Raw genomic sequence first — 23,044 nt, forward strand, 5'->3', positions numbered from 1 at the left:
AGGTAAATTGGAGGTTTAGTGCCTCAAATCGTATTTCTCCTGCCATGCTGGCGGTTCTGGAATTTTCAAACATGTTGCCACCACAAGCTCATGCTCCTTTTTCAACAAAGGCCAGAAAGTTTCTTTTTGGTAGATTAAACTAGGCTACTGTGTTTTCAGGTGAAACTGGAAGTATTTGAATTGGACTAATTACAATATTTGAACCCCTTTCTCAGCAACAAATGACATGCTCTTTTTATTTTTTCTTCATATGTTTTAGAGTTGACAGTGTTCAAACAGAGAGACATGATCATGCATGATCATGTGTCTTTCTGATAATCTGTGCAGTGTAATTCTTAATGGGATTGATATGGTGAGAGAGATTCTGGAAAGGAATGTAACAGTACAGACAGTTTGTTCTACATGACATTGATTAATACAAGACACAATCTGCATCTTTTCGAGAATGTGGTTAGTTTGCATCTTTAGATATGGAATGTAGGCTATGTCATGCTTGTTCCATTCCTCATTGTCTCCTACATGTCTTAAAATGAAATGTCTTAATTTGCATTTTTGAGGAGGGATGGTTTTGTGGGAAGATTGACATGAGCAGGCTTTTATTTTAGGGACTTGAAGCTTATCAGACAATGATGAACAAACAGATTTGTGCATTTTATATCAGGACAAATACATAGTTAAACTAGCAGATCTGTGTCAACTTGCATTTGTTCTTTGACGTACTGGTTAATTAAATTTTGTATTAAAGGAATAGTTCACCAAAAAATGAAAGTCATTAGTTACTCACCCTCATGCTGATGAATACTCAAAGTGCATCTGGAGACCCGGGAGGCCGGTTCGTAGTCCAACAAAAACTTGAATGAGAGTAATAGGGCCCGACACAAAAACGTCCATAAAACTACACAAAAACCATTTAATATTCCTCCACACTGCTCGTCCACTGCAATCCAAGTGTCCTGAAGGGATATAGTCCAGAGTTTACTGGAAACGACGTCATTTAGGACATTTTTACGGCCTAAACAGTCCTGTATTGAATTTGCTTGGGGCGCGCTCTCGCGTTCAGGTGCAAAATGCCCGACACAAACGGGTCCATAAAACTAGGGCTGTCCCCAACGATTATTTTTCTCCCGATTAATCTATCGACTATTTTTTTGATTAGTCGATTAGTCTAGCGATTAATTTTTTGATTAATCTAACGATTATTTTTCATTTACAAAAAACACTTCAGACTTCTTATTTAAATTTTTCAGATGCTCATAAAGGACGCGCAAACCTGACTGCCAAGCGGTCATTGACCTCTTGGCAAAACGGTTTGCATCGTCGCCCACCATGCGGGAGACCAGGGTTCGAAACCCCACCTGGGGCAGTCCGTACCGAAACACAATGCATCTGGCCAGATTAACATCGGCTACACTCAGAGCCAGGAATGGAGACATTTTGTTTTTCGGTTGTGACAAAAGTGATATCTATGGCGATAAAAACATTGTTGCCACAACCTGTAGCAGATAGTTTTGAGTGATTATGTCTCATTTTCTTTGTATGTTCTTTACAAGCAAAACTGTATCAGAAAACTGTAAACTTTATTACAGAGATTTAAGACAATGACACACCCACAAGTGGTGGTGCCATGTTTCTAGTTTACAAACAAAAAGACGGCATGTGTCTTATTCTTCTTGCCACACACTAGGTATGGGACAGTTTGTACCACGTGTGCTTGAGTTATAATAACAGTTAATCTTCTTATGGCAAATCATCAACAATGGTGGTGCAGCCACGCCCATGCCCAAGTATCAAGGTGGTGCTATTAAGATGTTTCGACCCACAAATATGCAAGAACCCTGTAAGATGTACATTTTCGCCAGTGTAAAGTTTCATGAGGTTTTGTGAATGATGGTGCCCTCGAACAGCCAAATCATTCATCAAAATTGCCAGCAGGAGAACAGTAGGGCCCTTGCATCTTTAGATGCTCGGGCTGCTTCAGACTGCTTCAGTGAGCAGTACCAAATTAGAGGTGGACATAAAGGGCCATGTTGTCGCTTTGAGCGCCCACCCGCTCGCTAGGCTACCTGTAGGCTCACATACTCTGGTGTTTTGAACATGTTCAAAAACATAGTGTTCGAATTCCCATGGCTTTATCTAACCTGCTTGTTGCAAATGTTTACTGGTCAAACCACATTCCTCGCATGGTTGTTCTGCCTCTGTCCTGGTTTTTGACTTCACTGCACATGTGAATGTCAAAACTGGAGTTATGACAAACTGGTAACAGTGTACAGATGGATGTCTACCAAAGGACAGGTGACTATGTTGCTCTGTGTGGGGAATGACAAAGTACTGTAAACGACGGTGTGTTCAAGGAGCACAGGAGACAGCCAACTGATATAGAATATGTAGGATTCCTCTGACATTATTATTATTACTATAACTGTGCCATATTAAAAGAGTTGACTCTGTTGCCTACCTTAAGTGTGATTTAGCATTTTCTGAAATGTATTACTTTTGTTGCCTGGCTTCATTGACATGACAAGGGAGTTGGCAGGCCTGTTTGGTCAGGTAGCGGCGCTGCTCTTCTCTCAGCCCCGCCCAGATACCCGCTTTGATAGGCTCTGGTCTGACAAGCACATTGTCAGTAAGGTGTGGTATTGCTCAGAGAATTCGACTGAGTTTTACTGAAGGAATTTTTTTGTTGATGGTATTTATTTTCAGAGAGAAAGCTGAAGGGACTTCTTTGGACTACTGGAGAAGCAGCTTGTTTGGACATCGGGCCAACACAGGTGTGTTAACATTTGTTATTGTGCAACCAAAGTGGTGTCCGTGACTTCATTTGGTTTAACATGCTGCTACAACATTAGCATGGGTGGGAATCTTTTACTATCTCACAATTAGACTTGATCCTGATTTTTGGGGCTACGATTCAAAATCGATTTCAATTCAAAACGATTTGATTCCTAATGATTTCTGCTTCAGTCTATCGGCGTGCAAAGGATCCTCATGATCTACTCCAGTCTGCTTTGCAAGACAGAATGACTAAAGTGTCTTTTTCACATTTATTGAGTTTTAAACATTTATCCATGCTTAGATGGAATTGTTGAAACTGTTGCATACAAGTAATATCATATTGCTTAAGTAACAAAATTAAAAGTGCCTCTTTATTTAAAAAAAAATACTGCAGTTAAACATGCTGCCTCTTAAATTCTAAGGAAATGGAGGCCGACAGCCTGCGGATTTGTTTAATTTTCTTATTTTTTAAAATCAATTTTGGGACATTTTATATCGATTCTGAATCGTATTAAATGAGAATTGTGATTCTTAAGTTAATCAATTTTTTGGCACACCCCTAAAAACCATGTTAGTCACTTGCTCTTGTGCACCGTTTAATTTACTTTCAAAGCAAGACTGGATGATATGGATGGAACTACATGTTCTTTTAAATTTTACAGCATAGTATGTTAGGTATTGAAAACTTAAAAACTAAATTTGACCATTTAATTAGGTGTTTTTGTCATTTCAAAAGTATTGAAGTTCAGAGAGCTCCTCCAGACACAGGTGACAATCCAGTGATAGATCATCTAATTCAACAACTAGGAAAGTACAAGTCTAGTTGATGTTTGGTTCAGGGCTGCTGCTGGTGGGCTGCAGGTCTTATTGTACATCACAAGTTTTCATTCTACTTCAACATAATGTCATGCAATAATGACTTGCAGCCCTCAGTAGCCACCAGAATCTGGTCGGACATCTTAAGACTGGAATTTCAACAGTGAAGACTTCCTCTTACAGGTTGTCATTGTCTGCATGAGAACAGGAAAGCAGTTGATAAGAAGTGGTGTGTTGTTGTTTTTTTTTTTTTCTTTTCTCAGAGCAGGAAGGGCCACTAGATATTCAGTGGCTCTTCAGATAAGTATGATTATGCTTTTCATGCATTTCATTGTTTGTCTGCTCCCTAATGGTCCAGTAACTGAAGACTTCCTAGGTTACCGCTGACAGTCAGACTTTCTTGATTGACACAAAAAAAGTCATTTGCATTAGATTTTCGTTCACTCATATCACATGGTTTTATCAAAAGCGACTTAAAGGGATAGTTCAACATTTTGGCAAATTGGCCCATTGCCATAATCGCTATAGTCATAGCAGTAGGTTCGTTACCTTTATTTGTCGGTGTAAGCTATTTTTAGAACGGCGGCGCAGAGACACAAGCTGCTCAGAGCTACGCTAAGGAATGGGATTTCTTGGTTTCCCTCATTAAATACACAATCCAACCACTCCAAAGCGCTGTCGTGGACAAGTTGTGACCTGCACATCCACCACGCTATGAGATAATAATGGAACGTTACGAGACGGAGTCCTTTTTATAGGTAAATTCATGCAAAACCGCTGATGCTTGTTGCCTTCAGGGACAGTTTTTCAGCAAGCAGTCTCTGCATTTACTTCGAAAACGACTCTGTCTTGTAACGTTCCGTTATTATCTCATAGCGTGGTGAATGTGCAGGTCACAACTTGTCCACCAGAGCGTTTTGGAGTTGTTGGATTGTGTATTTGATGAGTTTGATGAGAGGAACCAAGAAATCCCATTAGCCTCCGTAGCGTAGCTCTGAGCAGCTCGCGGCTCTGCTCCGCCGTTCTAAAAATAGCTTGCACCAACAAATAAAGGTAACAAACCTACTGCTATGACTATAGCGATTATGAAAATGGGCCAATTTGACACAATGTTGAACTATCCCTTTAATAGAGAGGCACAACACCTCAAGTTATATGGAGCACACCAGGAGAGAATTCTGACAGGAGGATCCTGTTGTTTAAATGTCTTTTTATGATGTTGTTCTTTTATGTATAAAAAATGCAAATAATAATTATCAGAATTAGTTTGGAGGTGTGTGTTTCACTTTGTCTGAATTTGATTTTGTTAGTGTACATTTCACTTTTCTTGATTGTGTTCATGATTTCTCATTGTACTGTTGATACTCCTTGTTGACCTTTACAGTCCCATTAACTTGGCCATGAGATACGTCCTGCCCTGAAACTCCTTTGACTTCCTACTCGCATTGCAACGATGGACCCTCAGGTGTGTCCACCCCCTCTGAGCAGCAGCCAATCAATGATCAGCGGCTTTGAAAAATCCCCGGCCAGCACATATAGACCTGGTCACTCTCGGAACAGTAGCACTGGCTCCTCCAAACAATCAAAGCAGGTAATGGTTCTTATAAGTATAGAATCTGACTGTACTTAACCACATTTTTACTTTTTTTTTGCTTGGCACAAATGCTCTTCCATTACATTAAAGTAGTCATTAATGTCTCTGTCCAAAAGGTTAAATGTTTTCTACCTCTTCTCTTTGTGCTCTATCCTCTGTTAACTTGGTATGACAACAGTCAGGGAAAATCTTAATGTTCAACTTTATTACCAAGGTCAACCGAAGATAGTCAAAACTTTATTAATGTGTCACTTTGTTTTCTCTCTGTCAGGCTCAGAACTGGGAAGTAATGGACGACTTGCAGCATCTGGACATGTATTCTGTCCCTGGCTCTACTCTGGACCTCAGTATCCCTGGTATCTGTGAAGGCTACTTAATGAAAAGGAGAAAGTACCCTCTCAAAGGGTGGCACAAAGTGAGCACAGCACAGACTCAACAATATTTTACACTGATTTTCATTTTTCTTTGCAGGACTTAACTGTGACTGATTTGTTTCAGAGATACTTCCTATTGGAGAAAGGAATTCTAAGATACTCGAAGACCCAGCAAGATGTAAGTCTTGCAGAGAAACTTCCAAGATGAAGCTGGCCCACAGGCGTGAGCTTAATTGAATATGCTGGGATGCACTAAAATCAATGTCAATGTGTCACTGTGTTTTAGATTCAGAGAGGGAAGCTCCATGGCTCTCTTGATGTCAGCCTGGCTGTCATGTCCATCAACAAGAAAGCAAAGCGTATAGACCTGGATGCTGGAGACAACCTCTACCATATCAAAGTAACTTCTACAATTCAGTTCACATGGTGTTTAGAAGCACCAAGGTGGCGGGTTTTGTGGGAATAAGCCACAAATAAGAGTGGTGACACTTCCAAAACTATAATGCACAATTAGGGGATTGAAATGAAGTTTGGGGAAAAAGTTTTTTTCATTTCATATGCATCTATTAATTTGTTTTCTCTTTCTCATTCCCTTCTTTTAGGCAAAGAGCCACGATATCTTCTACATTTGGCTAACCAAATTGTGTGCCCATCGTGTTTTTCGGAAAAATGAGGCGATGAGTGTTCATCATGGTGTCCTTCATGCTCTCTCCCTTGGACAGGGTACCATGCCAACCATGGCCACTCTTTCCCACAGGAACAGAACAATTGTGAGTAAAGATTCCTACTAATGTTAAAACAGACAGTCTGATGAATTTTAGGTTTCACCTAAAGGGCACAGCTCTAACACCATCTACACTGAAATTTGATAGCAAGTGTAACCAATAAGAGTCAGTTTGGGTAACACATAGCTGAAGTCACCACTCAGTCTTTGTCCTAAACTGATGTGTTTTTGGACGTTTTCAGCTGCTGACATACTTGAGGATATAATAGTTTTAAGTGGCCATGTTTTAGTAACTGTTTTGAACTTATCTATTATAACAACAGAATCATTTTTCAAGGAGAAGTATTCAGCTGTCTTACAATACGTTGTGTATGAGCAGAAAGGAGAGAATAGAGCAGATGAAAATCTGAAAGCAGCTGGCATCAGGCAGAATCTAAATAACTTGTGGTACATCTCATTTTCTGTTGACTGATTAAAGGAGAATTCCGGTCATTTTTGACCCCTAAATCATTGTCCTGGTGGTCACCCAGTGTTGGAGGGAGCAAAAAACGCGACTAAAATTGATGCAGGGAAACCGGAGTTACACCATGGCTACCCGGCGCTAGGGATAGCGACAACGCTAACCTATGGGGGCAATTCTTTCAACTACAACAAACACTCAAAAAACAATCAAATATCTTATGAATTCAGTGGTGTCTTGTAAGGATTCCAGTCATGTACCATAGATATTTGATTGTTTTTTGAGTGTTTGTTGTGGTTCTAAGAATTGCGTTAGAGTAGCGTTGTTGCTATCCCTAGCGCCGGGTAGCCATGGTGTAACTCCGGTTTACCTGCATCAATTTTAGTCGCGTTTTTTGCTCCCCCCAACACTGGGTGACCATCAGGAAAATGATTTAGGAGTCAAACATGACTGGAATTCTCCTTTAAGTAACAATGCAGCATTGTTTCCAGCATTGTCCACAGTACCAGTTGTCTCATAGTTTTGAAAAAACCTGAAACATTGTGATGTGTTTCATCCCTCAGCCCTCCTACTATGCCAGCACAGCCTCAGTGTACCAACCAGAGATGGAAAGCCCCACCCCCGTCCCTGCCCCTGCTCCTGCCCCCGTCCCTGCCCCCACCATCACCACTAACCCAGGGGTGACTAGCAAAGTGTCAGCCTGGCTGCAGCAGACCCATGACATTGATGGAACCTCTAATGGTAATATCAAATTGTAATGTGAGATCCGCCATGAAATGTTCCATCATGTTATATACAGCTCTGTAACTGAACTGTAACCTATACCCCTGTCTGTCAGACCTGGCCCGCTGCCAGGCTGAGCTAGCAGAACTGGCTCAGCTCATCCAACGCCTCCACTGGCTGGAAGGAGGCCTCCCAATCACAAACACAGACCTGGAGATGAGAATCAGCATGCAGGTGAGTGCTCTGGTTGAATCCAAGTTTAGTCTTTTATTTCCATCTAAATCAAATGACACATTGTTAATGAGATAACACCTAAATGATCTTCATATTGAAGGCATTTTAGAGGGATGATTTGTCAGTCAAGTGTATGAGTCTACAAATAAATAGTTAGCAATAGGAAACATGCATTCTTAAGATAGAAGCTATAACCTGTTGGGTCTTTTTTTTTTCAGAATTTGTCCCTGGAGAAGCCCAAGAAGAAGACAGGGAAAGGGTTCGGTCACTCCAGGACTTTGTCACGTGTAGAAGCCATGGGGGGAATGGTAGGACTGACTTTGGTACTTTAACCAATAATGCAGTGTTTATGATTAATATTGATTTTAGTTATGTCCTTTATTCATCAAGATTTAACTTGATGACCATCATCAGTTTGAAATTATACCGTTCACTATGTCTGTCTTGTCTAGTTCACCTCCAGCCACCTGAGTACCAGCCACCTGAATACCAGTGCCGGTCCTGGTATGGAGGGGTCTGTCCAGTCCATCCCTGACTATGTCTACTCTCAGCTGTCCAACCCTCATGGCAGCTCACCCGAGTCCAAGAAGCTCCACCAGGACATCTGTACTGTTTCCCGAAGAGGTGTGGTTCTCTCACCAAACTGTCTTTTTTCTCTCAATAGGATTAATTGAGCTAGTGTTTCATGACAAATGTAAATCAATATGGTCCAGCACATTTATCCATTATTGTTGTAATATAAATAAAACTACGTCAATAATTAACTTTTTTCTTTTGCCCTGGCAGCACAAATATGAGCTTAAAGGGCTCAAATATAATGTGATAATTCTTATCTGCATAAAAAGCCTGTCATTCCTTTATGGTTGTTCACTGGTGGTGTTCAGAATTGACATGAATTAGCTACAGCACATACAGTATATCCTCCCACAGAAAGAAGGTTCAAAGAGAGATACTCTTAAAGGGGAATTGCGGTTTTTTTTTTTACAATCTTCTGGACCTTATTTCTAGCATAAAATACGATCATTTACTCACCCAGATAACTTTGGTGTCATTACAAGTCGTTCCAACGAAATTAGCTCCAGCCGAGAGCCGCGTATATCCATATAATGTGAGTCTACAGGACAGCAGAATGCAGCCTCTAAATAACACATTATCTGCCGCGAAACTCGTTCATTTCACCAATATTTTGTTATGATACGCTAGTGCTATTCCCATAGATATATATAAGAAGACTAGATGACTCACCCACCACTGCTGCCCAATGACACGGCGTAGCCAGTACGGCGGCCATCTTGGGACGGGCAACTCTCTCCCTCAGAGCATTAAGCCTATGGTGCATGTTCTGCTATTAGTCTACTTGCCAACAATGAGTACCAGGAAATGTTGAGTACCCCAAAGTTTTATGTTAGAAATAGATAGTATGGGTCCCCAGTATTCAGAAACTGCCGGATGCTAACTTATATATATTGGGCAATTAGCACAATTGGCATAATTAGCATAAATTAGCATAATTGCCTATATGGGCAATATTTCAACAAAATTGACTTGGCTGATCTGGGCAATATTGGAGTGGTTTTAGGGGTTATTGATGATGCTGAATCCATTTCTGACATTTTCAAAATTCAAAATGGCTGTCTAAACCGGAAGTGACCAGATTGAAATCCATCAAAATCGGCCCACTGGCGGTTAAAATCTGGTCACTTCCGGTTTAGACAGCCATTTAGAATTTTGAAAACGTCAGAAATGGATTCAGCATCATCAATAACCCCTAAAACCACTCCAATATTGCCCAGATCAGCCAAGTCAATTTTGTTGAAATATTGCCCATATAGGCAAAATATGCTAATTTATGCTAATTATGTCAATTGTGCTAATTGCCCAATATATATAAATTAGCATCCGGCAGTTTCTGAATACTGGGGACCCATACTATCTATTTCTAACATAAAACTTTGGGGTACTCAACATTTCCGGGTTCACAATGGGGCCCTATGGGCTGGCAAGTAGACTATATAATGACCACAACTTGCTCAGTTTCTGTCTGATTTCCAAACGGTTTGATTTTTTATGAACGTCTGTGCAGTTATGTTGCAGCATACTTAAAATCACGGATCATTTTAATCATGTACTTTTTTTTGTAAAAGTAACATTATAGTGACATTATGCAAATAGTTAAACTAAGTAATAGCTACATACTGATTTATTTTTCACAGAGTTATGAATCGGTTCAGATTGTAAAAAACAGAAATGATCCTTTAATACCCAGGTAGTGCCATGTTGAACACGTGAACTGGACTTTTTCCTCAATATTTCTGTCTGTTGCATTTCAGTCCATTCCTCTCTGACATCCATCTATGACGTGTTATCCATGGAGAGAGAGAGACTGAGGCAGGCTTGGACTGGCCCGGACCTGAGGCAGAACACCTCGCATCAGCTCGCCACCCTGTGCAGCACACTATCTGAAGTAATATGAAAACAAACACACACACACACACACTTGTGAATGTCTGTTGGTTAGGTGCTGTCTGAAACTGTGGAGCAGGTTTGGGCTGTTCCTTGACAAAACCAGCACAAGTTATAAGAGGTGTGACCTGAAGGAACATACCTTAGGCCTTTCACTCCCTCATTTCACACACAGACACAAATAACAGGATCATTGTCACTCACTGAAACTGAGGAGTTGCATCAGTCCAGGGGCTTGTTTATTTCTGCTCAAACAGACATTGCTCGGCAACCCTTCTTGTTTTGTGTTGCATGAGGCTTCCCTTCGGCTGCTTGACCTGTTATCTGCTAGTGACTAAGGGACATGAACTGGTGTGACTAGGGGCTTTATTTTACTGCTTTAGTTTCCTGGCAGCTAGCAATAGAGTGAGACACTGATAAACTCTGTGCATTGTGTGGATGCTATGGGGTCTGCCCAATGTTCTGATCATTATCATCTTCTATGCTTCCTTCTCTTGTGTCCTGCATGGCTGCTCTGTGCATGCATGTTCATATCCGTGCATGTGTATAGCTTGACATACAGTCACATCTGACCAAAGTCCACTCACTATCCCTGTCCTCTGACTCTACTGAGGAATCCTACTGCACTGTCCGTCCGGACCAGGTGTGTACTGTGCTGACAGCAATGTCATGGTCTTGCTGTTGTTATGTGTCTCATCTCCACCTGCCTGACAACTACTGATGTGTCTCTAATTCTTACTTTGCAAACAGTGCAAAGTACATCAAGTCTAAAGCTTTATTTTGATCTCTTTGCTGTTTTTATTTATTTTATTTTATTTATTCATTTGTTTATTTAGACGGGACAGTGAGTACGTGAGTACTCACTGTAAATACACCGGATTTAGCACTGCTGCTAAATTACATCCGTAGTCCCCAAACAATACAACAATTAACATAAAAAGTCCATAAAGACAGAGGGCCGATAGATAACAAAATAAGTACATTTACATAATTGCAGGAGGATTAGACATGATTCGTTGAATTATAAAAAAAATAAAAATACAATTACACGTGCTCAGACTAGATATGGTTACTTTAACCATACGGAGCATGCTTACATGATTGCACACTGACTACATTATTGCACACGCACCGGCCATAGACATTTAACTGCACACACAAGAAAGACCTGGGTTTAACATGTGGTGCTCACAAGTTTGTTTGTCTAATATCCAGTCTGTAAGTTGTGCTTTTAAAGGTCCTAAAAGTCTGACACTCTCTAATAATAATGGGTAGCTTGTTCCATTCTAAACATCCTTGGATTGATAACACGTTTTGAGAAAATGTTGTGCGTCTAAATTGTACCTCACAGTCCCCTCTTGTGGTAGCTCTGGTCCCTATACTTCTGTTACACTTCAATTCCCTACACTTCAATTCTGGTTGTTGTGTTTTTTTTATATACCGTACTCTTCCTGGGGCGGTGGGTACAGGCCATGTAGAGATTTATAGATTGCACATACATGTTTAAAATACTTAAGACTGTTGAAAGTAAAAAAAAAAAAAACATTTTAGGATGTTGCAGTGATGATACAAACGTGTGCTGTCTTGCTGCCTTACAGCGGACACCATCAATGGGCCGTCACACTCAACGTGCGCCATCAGTAGCAGATTCCATGGCAGAGTATTTTGATGCCAGCGAGGTGATAATATGTGAAACCTCGTCAGAAGCCGAGGCTTCAGATGAGTCGGGCCTGAGCGACATCACCACCACAAGCACCTCGGAGCCAGAAGAGGGACACGGTGAGTGTTACAGCCAATCACCTGTAGAATTAACACCATCCTGCCCAGTCACTGACTCTATCTCTTTTTCCCTCTCCTCCAGTCACTGCCACCCTCGACTACAGAGCCAGTCTGAACAGTGCTTCTAACAAGCCCAGCCCAATACCCACTGATACAGGTAACACTACTGCTAGTGTTGTTAATTTATCTTGTGCTTGATTGCAGTGATGCAATGTACTGGAACATGACTTAAAATGCAGGATTCACAGAACTTACTGAGCTATAGTTTTCCATGCACATCATTTTTTGTGTTATTGACCTTTAGTCTGCATCTGTGTTGTAATTCATTTTCAGTGGATATAAATATATATTTATTACTAATATAACTGCTAATTACCACTAATATAACTACTATTACCATGAAATAATGTATAGCTATGGGTGACGTTTTCAAAGTCTTGTACACAACATTCATCAGAGCCATGCTTCAACTGGCTTCAGGTAAGGCCAAAGCAATTTTATTTGTGTAGCCCGTTTTTACAAACGGTTTGCCTCAAAGGGATTTACACAGCATCATTCTGCCCTTAGACCCTCACATCCACTGAGGAAAAACTTCCAAGAAAACCTGTGAATATTCTCATTTGTCCAGGTTATAGTTATCTCAAGGAAATTTTAAAAAAGCAACTGGACTTGGTTATTTTTGTCTAGGAAGACGTTTCACCTCTCATCCAAGAGGCTTCATCAGTTCATGTTCGCATCTTTAGTCTCAGCCTGGTCAGATGTGTGAATAAATCTTAAATTTCCTACAGTATATGAACCTGTGGACAATTTAGGGTGATAAATGGCAACACTAGCTGGTGTTACTATACCCATATGAAGGTTAGTGTTATGCATTGAAATGGTCAGGAGTGTTCTCTTCTAATTAAACCTCTATGAAACACATGAGACTACACACTTGCTTATTTCTGTTTCTTAATCATCATGTGTACTGATGGTAGAAAAGGCTGGTAAATTGGTCTCCTAGCCTTTAGCTTGTCTGCATATAGGGTTGCAAAATTCCGGGAATTTTCAAAGTTGGAAACTTTCCATGGGAATTAACGGGAATATATGAGAATAAACGGGAATATTTACTAAATTGATTGGTGAGGGTGAGTAATATTTTACTCGGCATTCATGTTTTTGTGGTTCAGTAAAAGAACTGATTGGTCATACAAGAATTAAAACTTGATAAAGTTCTACTCACAAATAAATATGTTGAAATGTTATGTTTTTTAATTAGATTATTTTGCATGGATGTTTGCTTATGACAAAACAAAATATTTACATTTATGTTTGGATATGATACAGTTTGTTTAAATTACCCTCAATTTCCAGTTAAATCCCATAAATTCCCAATAATTCCCAATAATTCCCATAATTCCCAATTTGGAATATTTCCAAAATTCCCCATCTTAATTTCCCATGGAAAGTTTCTGGAAATTTTCTGGAAATGTTCCACCCCTTTGCAACCCCTATCTGCACATGTGGTATTGCTTTCTACTGTAAGTTGAGCTGTCACAGCTCAGTTGTATATTACTCTCCACTGCCCATGAATACGTTTACATCTCTTTTTAATTGTATTGTTAATTTGTCTGTGTTCCAGGTCGTCGGACTGCTCTCCCTGCCCCCGGAACAGACAACAGCCACATTGGCATCATGACCATCCTCTACAACAACATCGGCAAGGACCTGTCCAGAGTCTCTATGCCAGTTGCTTTGAATGAGCCGGTGTCTTTGCTGCAGAGACTCAGTGAAGAGCTCGAGTACTCTGACCTGCTAGACATCGCCAACCAAATTGACGATCCATTTGAGAGAATGGTGAATTTGGTTTACCAATATAACTAACTAGCTGAAGCTGAGATACAGTTGAGCTCAATGCTAACTTTAATTGTATTTTTCCAGGTTTATGTGGCAGTATTCTCCATCTCCGGCTATGCCTGGGCATCCTGGAGGTATGGCTACAAACCTTTCAACCCTGTTCTAGGAGAAACATACGAGAATGACAGAGAAGACAGGGGCTTCCGTTACGTCAGTGAGCAGGTAACCAGCAGGAGGAAAAAAAATAATCTACTGTATATCTGTGTGTATAACAAACTATAATATTGTGTTGTATGTGGTGTTTTCAGGTCTCCCATCACCCACCCATCTCTGCCTGCTATGCTGAGTCAGAGAACTTCACTTTCTGGCAAGGTAGGAGCCGTGTGTTCATTGATTACATTATGGATCCATCTGTTAAAGTATGAGTGAGTTATACCTCATGTCAATTTGTTTTTGTTGGTCTGTTTACTCTCAGATCAGAGATGGAAGCACAAATTTTGGGGGAAATCAGTGGAGATCCTCTCTTCTGGACCAGTCAATGTTACACTGCCTAAGTGAGTCGCTGCTTCTTGAACAACCAGTCACATAATATGGTAGATAACAGCCTAGTCTATAGCTGTGGTACAGCTACTAACAGTTTTAAGTTTAAAGGAATAGTTCACCAAAAAATGAAATTCAGTCATTAGTGACTCACCCTCATGCTGATGAATACTCCGGAGTAGTAAAGTGCATCTGGAGACCCGGGAGGCCGGTTCCTACTACGAAAACTTTATATGAGAGTAATAGCGCCTGACACAAAAACGTCCATAAAACTACACAAAAAACATTTAATATTCCTCCACACTGCTCGTCCACTGCAATCCAAGAGTCCTGAAGGGAGATAGTCCAGAGTTTACCTGAAACTACGCCATTGATGTCAAGTCCGGTCACGTCCGCGGGCGTAAAATCTAACTTGTGTTTTAAACAGAAGTACCAGACACAAATATAAAGTGGTTGAATTTGTAATTTACTTTCTGATGGCTCAACCACATACAACATAGGTGCAACTTCAAGAAATCGACAAATGATTGGACAAAGTATAATGTTGTAGTAGTAGTGATAATGCACCAGTCTGATTCTGTATGTATTGATGAACTTAATTACACCAACTTTCATATTGATAAACATTATAATAGATGCACAATTACTATTATAGAGAGATAAAAACAAACTCCTGATAAGTAGACTACCGGTATGTTAAAAAATAATTTGTTTAACTCGTTGATAGGGAGGCACTGACTTAGTAAATAATGCAATAGTGTTGTCCTCTCTGAGTCATTATCAATCCCATCAGAAACAATCTCCATTCAATGTCTCTCTGGTTGCAGTGACTGAGTGTAAATAAAGAGATAAGAGAATAGAGTGCTGTAAATCAAGATTGTATTACTATTCCCAGTATGGCTTTCCAACTAATATATGTCTATGAATGCCATCTGATCATTAAATATTGTTATATTACAACATCAACCCCATCATTAGCAGAATGTTAAGGTGCTGTAGTTGCAAACCTGTGAAGACACCGGAAGCTGCCATAATAACCATGAGATATGAGATCTACTATCCAACTTGCTTTCATGAGAGGCACGGCCCCAGAAGCAGCTGCACTTTTTTTTATGTATTCTCCACTGCGCCCATCAGGGGGAGCCAGAGACCACACAACAGCCAGACATCTGTCATGTAAATGAAATACACTTGGTCAGTCTGAGAGTGGCATGTGCAGTGTTTCATGAATTTGGGAAAATGGAAATCTCCCAAAAGTGCAAGAAAATGATAAATAAACAGGTGGTCCCACCCTCCAGCAAACTCGAGCCCTATAATAATCAGTCCTTTTGCTGTTACTTAAGATTTTTTCAAGTTCAACCATTATTGTTTTGTTTGTAGGTATGGTGACCACTATGAGTGGAACAAGGTAGTGACATGCATCCACAATGTGCTGAGTCAGCAGCGGTGGTTGGAGCACTACGGTGAAGTGGTCATCAAAAACACCAAGAGCAACATCTGTACCTGCAAGATTACTTTTGTAAAGGTGATAATGATTCTGTCCTCCCTCCCCTACCTGTCACTGCTCATTCAACAAGTCAAAATAATTTACATGGACTTCCTTCTCTGTCTTTTTGTCTCCTCTTTCCTGTGTGTGTGTGAGAATAATTGGCTTTCAAGTAGGGGTGCACCGAAAGGCATTTTTTTGGCCGAAGCCGAATACCGAATAAAATCAAAACGCTTGGCCGAATAACCGAATAATACCGAATACTGAAAGTGGTTATAAAGTTTTTAAATAAAATATTTTTTTAAACTTAATTTTCAAAGAAAGTAAATGTTTATTGACTATTCTGACAGTTTATGAATATTCCAGTTGCCGTTGCTCATCAAAAAAGCACAAGAAGTTAAGTGTCTTTTCAAACAGTGGTTCCTAACCTTTCTTGGTCAGATTTTTTTTAATTCATCAATTAGGCTGCTAGACATTTCAGGCGACCTCATTTGAATTTCAGGCGACCCCACGTGGGGTCCCGACCCCAAGGTTGGGAAACACTGTTTTAAAAGACGTCGGCCACGGACGGAGTTGGCGACATGCTGGGACGAGGAGCTTTCATTTTAACTGCTGCAGCCGTCTCTCCCTTTCGTAGCCTACTCAGCATGTTGTTGTTTGGTTTTTAAATGATTAATTAAAAGGCGCGTTCCAACAGGAACGGTCCCTCACTCAGCCCTCTCAGTGGCCGTGTCTCCGCTGCAGACAGGACGCACCGAGCTCTTGGAGCGACGTGCAACGGTGCGCGCGGTCGCTGTGCAGCTTCCCCCCACTGCTCTTGTTGCTGTTGTTTTTCTAACAGTAGGAGTCACCTACTAATAAAGCTCCATGAGGTTTAAGCTGCCGTTTCCATCGTCGCGCGATCGCGTATTTATCAGACTTTTTTTTTTTTTTAATATTCGGCCTTGCTTTGCGCTCATTCCACCGAAGGCCGAATGTTGCTTTTTTTGCAATATTCGGCCGAATATATTCGGTTACCGAATAATCGGTGCACCCCTACTTTCAAGGGCTGGAACTAGTGCGTGAAAGGGTGACAAACAGTGTAGTGTAAAGTAAAGTAAAGTGCTTTGAGTGGTCCTAGAGACTAGAAAAGTGCTGTATACGTGCAAGTACATTTACCATTTACCATCTTTAACCACTGTGACCCTTTCATCCTTACATTCTAGTCCCGCTACTGGTCCTCAGATAACAGTAAGAATGAGGTGCAAGGTGTGGTTCTGGATCAGGCTGGAGAGGTCGTCCATCGTTTTGGAGGCTTCTGGAATGAAGGCATCTTCTGCGACACCCTCTCTACACCAAAGTGCATCTGGAAGCCCAGTAAGTGGCATCCCATCTGAACATGACTTTGAATTAATTACAATGATGGTTAGCATTAGCATCATTAATGATGGTTAATGGTGCATGGTTAGAAGGTTGAAAAAGTTCATCCTCCAGACAGTATTGTAGTTTCTGACATTTGCCGTGTTATTTCCTGTTAAGATGTGCAGCCTGATGACCACTTCAAGTACTACGGCTTTTCACATTACGCCAGAGAACTCAACGAACTGACGCCTGACCTGAAGGCAGTTCTTCCTCCAACAGACGCACGCTACAGACCAGACCAGAGGTACAAACACTGATTTATTCAAACTAGTCACAATGCAGTGCAGTGCAGTATCAAAACCAACTTTAAAGAGGAACTATGCAAGATTTTTACCTCCCTATAGTCTTAGGAGTAGGTTTGTTAAGTTTTGGAGTTGTTAGATTGTGTATTTGATGAGTTTGATGAGGGTAAAGAACCTACTCCTAAAACTATAGGGATTATGGCAATTGGCCAATTTGCCAAAATGTTGAACTATCCCTTTAAAGGGACTACGAGGAGTTTTGGAAAGCGAAAGTGTTTTCACACTACATTTCTAAACATTTGCCAAGAATGTTTTCATTAATCAAGAATGAAAGTCGGAGGTTGGAAGACGATCAGATGCCGTTGTAGTTCCGACCATAAGCAGCGACCATAACCTGCCGGGCAGCGTCAGGGAAACCGAAAGTAGGAAATGTTGGGCGAGTCAACCACTAACTAATAATAATAAAATAACGATAAAGACAAAACGATATATTTATCGAAAATGGACCCATTAACAAGTGGGTAATGTAGATTCATCGACATTAATATGAGACTTTTTTGTAACCAAAAGCAAACTCCTCAGGGTCTCTTTAACTATGCTACATTTTTAAAACTTAAGTACTTAGTAACTTAAATAAACAGCTTTGGAGTAATTGTGATGGTTAAATCAATGACTGGTAACTAGTTCCAGGGAGAATGGAGGCTCTCTGATTTCCACCTAGCGTCTCTTGGCCAAAAACCAACCTTGCAAGACCAGAGCCTCCGACCCGGTGTCCCAGCTCTCGTCTCTGCGGCATTGCGACATAAGCGCGATCCATAACCCGTAATCTCTTGTTTATGACGTTTAAGACTACACAAATATACACATCGTAATGCGTCTATGATAAATAACGTTATCCTTTTTAGCCGGCTTTGTTGAAAACAAATGCACATGGCCGAGAGGAGGGTTAGCAAAACAGCAGAAAAGTGACTTGCATAGTTCCCCTTTAACAGCCTCTCACTAATTCAATATTTCTCATGTTGGTTAATGTTCCAATATAATTCTACAATTTGTGTGTTGATGTGCTTACTTAAATAATACCTTGTACAAGTACCTTGTGTCCAACTAACATTTGTCCACATTCACTTGAAGTGAAACTGGGGATATGAAGGGCATGAGCACAAACACTGAGCCTCAACTCAACTAAAACTGTCTTTCATTTGGACACCAAACAAAGTGAAATGCATATCAGGTTACCTGAGGTAAGGGCCAAGTTTGAATCACATAAAACTTGGCCCTTAGCTCAGGTAAACTGGTTGGAGAACAAAGACACTTCTTGGAGCCAAGTGTCCTAGTGCACCGCACCATTTTTCACGGTGCCTAGTTGTTAAGTTCCTCTTCCTCCTCTCCATCAGGCTACTGGAGGAGGGTAAGGTAGCAGAGGCAGATAAAAAGAAAGATGAGGTGGAACAGAAGCAGAGGGAGCGGAGGAAGGAGATGTCCAAAAAAGGGGAGGAGCACACCCCCAGGTTCTTCAGGTGAGCTTTTTAACATTTTTTACAACACGACTTAAGACTTAACTGCAGTTCAGAATTAGAAATATTCAACTGCCCCCAAGTATTGTTTATATAGTTTGTAGTTTGAAAATATGTATACAAATGATAAGATCAAAATACTCACTGTTGTTACCGAAAATGCTTATTAGAGTTTATGAAGGGCTAAGTAATTCTCCACAAAATACTAAGCTGTGGGTTGAATAAAAGTGCCCATGCCATTTGTGAAGGGCGTCTTGTTTATCCATTAGAATTCAAGTTCAATTTATGTTTTCAAAATGTGTATGAATAAATATTAAGTTTTTGTTGTCATTTATGTTTTCAAAATGTGTATGAATAAATATTAAGTTTTTGTTGTCATATATCTCAAATAATAAGCTTGATCCACATCCTTATAACATCTTTTGAGGTGGGTTTTTGGTTGACAAACATTAACAGCACATGTTAAAGCAGAAGTAAGTGATATATTTGTGTTAATATAAGTCTTAAATAGTTATATCTTCCGACAGCAATCACTTACATAGAGTGTTTGGACCGAAACACGGGTCTGTCAGTCACTCTGCTCTGCTCTGAGTCGAGGAGAAAACATTTATCGTATCCTACAGTTTTTATCCAATGAGGAGAGAGAACGGCATGCAGGGCTGTGTGTGCAGCCAAGGGACGCCGTGAATGTGGTGACGTAGGGACGAGGACTGTTATGGTGCGTTCAAGGAAACTCGTATTTTTCCGACCGTGAAGTCGTACCAGTTCGATCTGGTACGAGTTCACCGGTCGGAAGTTACGAGTGGCCGTTATAGTGACTTTCACCGGTAAAACAGGTCGGAAAAACACGAGTGGGTTGCCTGGAACGCTACAAAGTCGTAAGTTGTGACTTGAAGCTGTAATTTACGATTTCAAAAGCCTGCCTGGAACGCAGCATTAGCGAAAACGACCGGACCACTTACTTCTGCTTTAAATGACATACATGTTATTTTTCCATAAGGGATTTATAGAGAGATTTAACAGTCACAGTAACGGTAGCTTTGGAGACATTCCAACGTTTATTTATTCTTTACTATATGCATTTAATTTGGGACAGAGTTTATTTCTGCTTTCATAACTTGGCCAGTCATGATGCATAACAATTCAATACAGTGTGCTTCAGTTTTTGGAAAAGATCAAAAGTTAATGAAACACATTTTTCAAGGTATATGGAAGACTGGATTCATACAGAATTATTGTACCGATGGGAAAGATCTATTCATAATTGTTAAAATAATTAAAATAAAAATGCAGGCTGCTTAGTGATTAGTTTTCTTTGTGTTTTCAGGAAAACTGTGGATGAGGCAGGCGGGGAGGTGTGGCTGTACAATGGAACCTACTGGAACATCCGCAAAGACCCCGGTTTCTCCAACACACAGAACCTGGACCTCTATTAGAGCTCTGCACCCAGCCTCATGGATGTATGCTGGATGAAACCAGACAGCTGCCGACATGATGAATAATGGTCTACTCCGGCAGTAAAAATGTATTTATATTATATATTTTGCAGCTTCATTAGTTTTTAATATGTTTTTATACATGTTACTGGTCAATCTCATTTTCATGACAGTTGTAATGAGTTTGGAAATGCAGTACAGTATCAGAATAAGCTCTGCAGGAAGCCAGCTTCTGATACTTGTGGGGTGTAATAATACTACTAATAATAATAGGTGAACTGGTGCTGTCCTGCTTCCTCTCTTAGTGGGTCTTAATGTTTAAACTCATGTTCTTTTGGAAAATGTGTTGTTCATTTTCAGATAGTTGTGGCACAATGGAAACACACTGTTTTTTTCAAATGATCCTAACAGAAGGTAAATCCAGCTGGTGGATGAGGTTTGCGACCTTGATCTGTTCTTTGAAGAAGTTTTTTTTATTGATGTTGCAAGTATTGTATTCACTGATGAAAATAGACTGTCGAATCCCTGTAAAATGTTTTTTCTGTGATTTTGTTTCAAATAAATTGTTCTATAATCACCACTGTTTCTTGCTCCAGGTTCATGTTCACAAGGTCAGAGGTCAACAAATGTCCAGTACGTCGTAGTGATAAACAGTTAATTTATATTTATGATGACAGATAAGGAGTTTTTAATATGTATGGAACCTTTCACAGACTCTTGACTTGCTTTTGTAGCCTGTGGACTTTGCACACACAGGACACAATTACTGGGGTTCTTACAGCTTTACTTTTTTATTTATGGTATATAAATAAAGACGGCTGCTTTGTCCGACGTTACTATGAGAAGCGCTGGCCAAGAGGCTCAACAGGTGTAACAGGCGCATCGTCTGGGTCAGAGGGCTCAAAGAAAAGCAGCGCACTGAGGGATGATATGCCTGGGAGGAGTGGACTGTAAATCAAGATTCGCGTAATATCATACAATGTGTGTGGCCTGCGTGTGGGGCACAGTGCAGCTGACGTAACAAGACGTTTGGTGGTTGACGCTTTACTGAAGGAGTGTGACATTCTGTGCCTTCAAGAAACCTGGCTTGCTAAACAAGACTTGCATAATCTGAGTACACTCCATAAGGACTTCCATGGTGCTGGAGAGTCCACCACAGACCTTAGCACAAAAATAGTACAAGGGAGGATACCTGGAGGTGTGGCAGTATTCTGGAATAAGAAATATGATCCATTTGTTAATGTTTTAAGATTGAATGTCGACTGGGCCATTGGGCTTGAAATCAATTGTAATAAAAAGAAGTTCACACTCATAAATATTTATACACCTTATGAGTCTCGTGAATTTGAGGATGAATTTTTGAGTAGATTAGCAACCATACATTCCTTCATTGAGGATAATGGCTCATCTTCTGTCTTTGTTGTTGGGGATTTTAACGCTGATTTGTCTGATCAGAAATCTTTATTTGCTAAACATCTGCTACAATTTTGTAGTGATGGCAATCTCATATTATCCAGTAAAATCTTCCTGCCTGACAACAGTTTTACCTATGTCAGTGAAGCCTGGCACACAACATCGTGGCTTGACCACTGCTTGTGTACAGCAGATGCCCATGCAGCTATAGATAACATGGATATATATTATGGAATGGCTACTACTGATCATATACCAATTGTGATCTCCTTGAATGTTGAAAATATACCATTGCTTGTTGATAAAGTTGCTGACACTAATAATGGAAGGTTGGATTGGTCAAATCTGACTAAGGAGGATTTAAATCGATATTTTATTGAAACTGAAAACTTGTTAAGTAATATTGAGTTGCCTATTGATGCTCTGCTGTGTTTTAACATGAACTGTAAAAATCCAAATCATAGTATCAAACTCTGTGGTATGTATGACAATATTGTGGCTGTCCTCAATGCTTCTAGTAAGCCCTTAAGTAAACATAAAAACAAGGCTTGTAACATCAAACCTGGATGGAATGACTTTGTAGCTGAACAGCATGCTGCAGCGAGAGAAGCTTTCAAACTCTGGTCACATGCTGGTAGGCCCAGACAAGGGACATTATTTGAGCATAAAAAACTTACCAATGCAAAATATAAATATGCACTACGTTTTATTAAAAGACATGAGAACAAAATGAGAGCTGATTCACTTGCCAGGAAGTTGAGGGATAATAATCCCTATGATTTCTGGAAAGAGGTCAGAGTTATGAACAACTGTAAATCCTCCCTACCATCTAACATAGAGGGAGCTTGTGAACCAGCCAAGATAGCTGAGCTCTGGCGTGAACACTATTGTAATTTATTTAATTGTGTTAAAAGTAATGTATTGAAGGTAGAAAATGTTGACTCTTCTGTGAATATGATTATTAGATCTGACGATGTATAAGTCATTGGGATGATAGAAAGCAACAAGGCTTGTGGTATAGATCTCATAACAGCTGAGCACTTAAAAAATGCCAGCCAAAGGCTCTGCCCTCTCCTCGCAATGTGCTTTACAGGTTTCATGATTCATGGGGTCCTCCCAGACTCTCTCACCTCTGTTCTGTTGGTGCCTGTCATTAAGGACAAGGTTGGGAAACTAAACTGCATGGATAACTATAGACCTATCGCTCTTGCTAGCATTTTATCCAAAGTGCTAGAAA

The 23,044-nt window shown here is 40.3% G+C and overlaps 2 protein-coding genes across 3 annotated transcripts in view; both read left to right on the forward strand.

The window, feature by feature from the left end:
* Positions 1-23,044, forward strand: part of LOC310990612 (histone acetyltransferase KAT7-like) — a 384,780-nt gene that overhangs the window by 71,988 nt on the left and 289,748 nt on the right. The window lies entirely within an intron of this gene.
* LOC310990393 (oxysterol-binding protein-related protein 7-like) lies at positions 5,039-20,394 on the forward strand (the record flags this gene model as incomplete). The annotated part of the gene is made up of 22 exons (XM_083977738.1): positions 5,039-5,179; positions 5,454-5,597; positions 5,681-5,734; positions 5,843-5,956; positions 6,159-6,326; positions 7,304-7,481; positions 7,579-7,697; positions 7,916-8,005; positions 8,150-8,321; positions 10,028-10,161; positions 10,711-10,803; positions 11,759-11,939; positions 12,022-12,096; positions 13,561-13,775; positions 13,860-13,997; positions 14,084-14,147; positions 14,251-14,329; positions 15,696-15,840; positions 17,007-17,157; positions 17,320-17,446; positions 18,839-18,961; positions 20,286-20,394. Exons 1-22 carry the CDS (start codon positions 5,042-5,044, stop codon positions 20,392-20,394), a joined length of 2,811 nt encoding a protein of 936 aa, XP_083833864.1. The 5' UTR covers positions 5,039-5,041.

This window comes from Trachurus trachurus, assembly GCF_905171665.1.
Source record: "Trachurus trachurus genome assembly, chromosome: 8".
Classification (NCBI taxonomy): domain Eukaryota; kingdom Metazoa; phylum Chordata; class Actinopteri; order Carangiformes; family Carangidae; genus Trachurus; species Trachurus trachurus.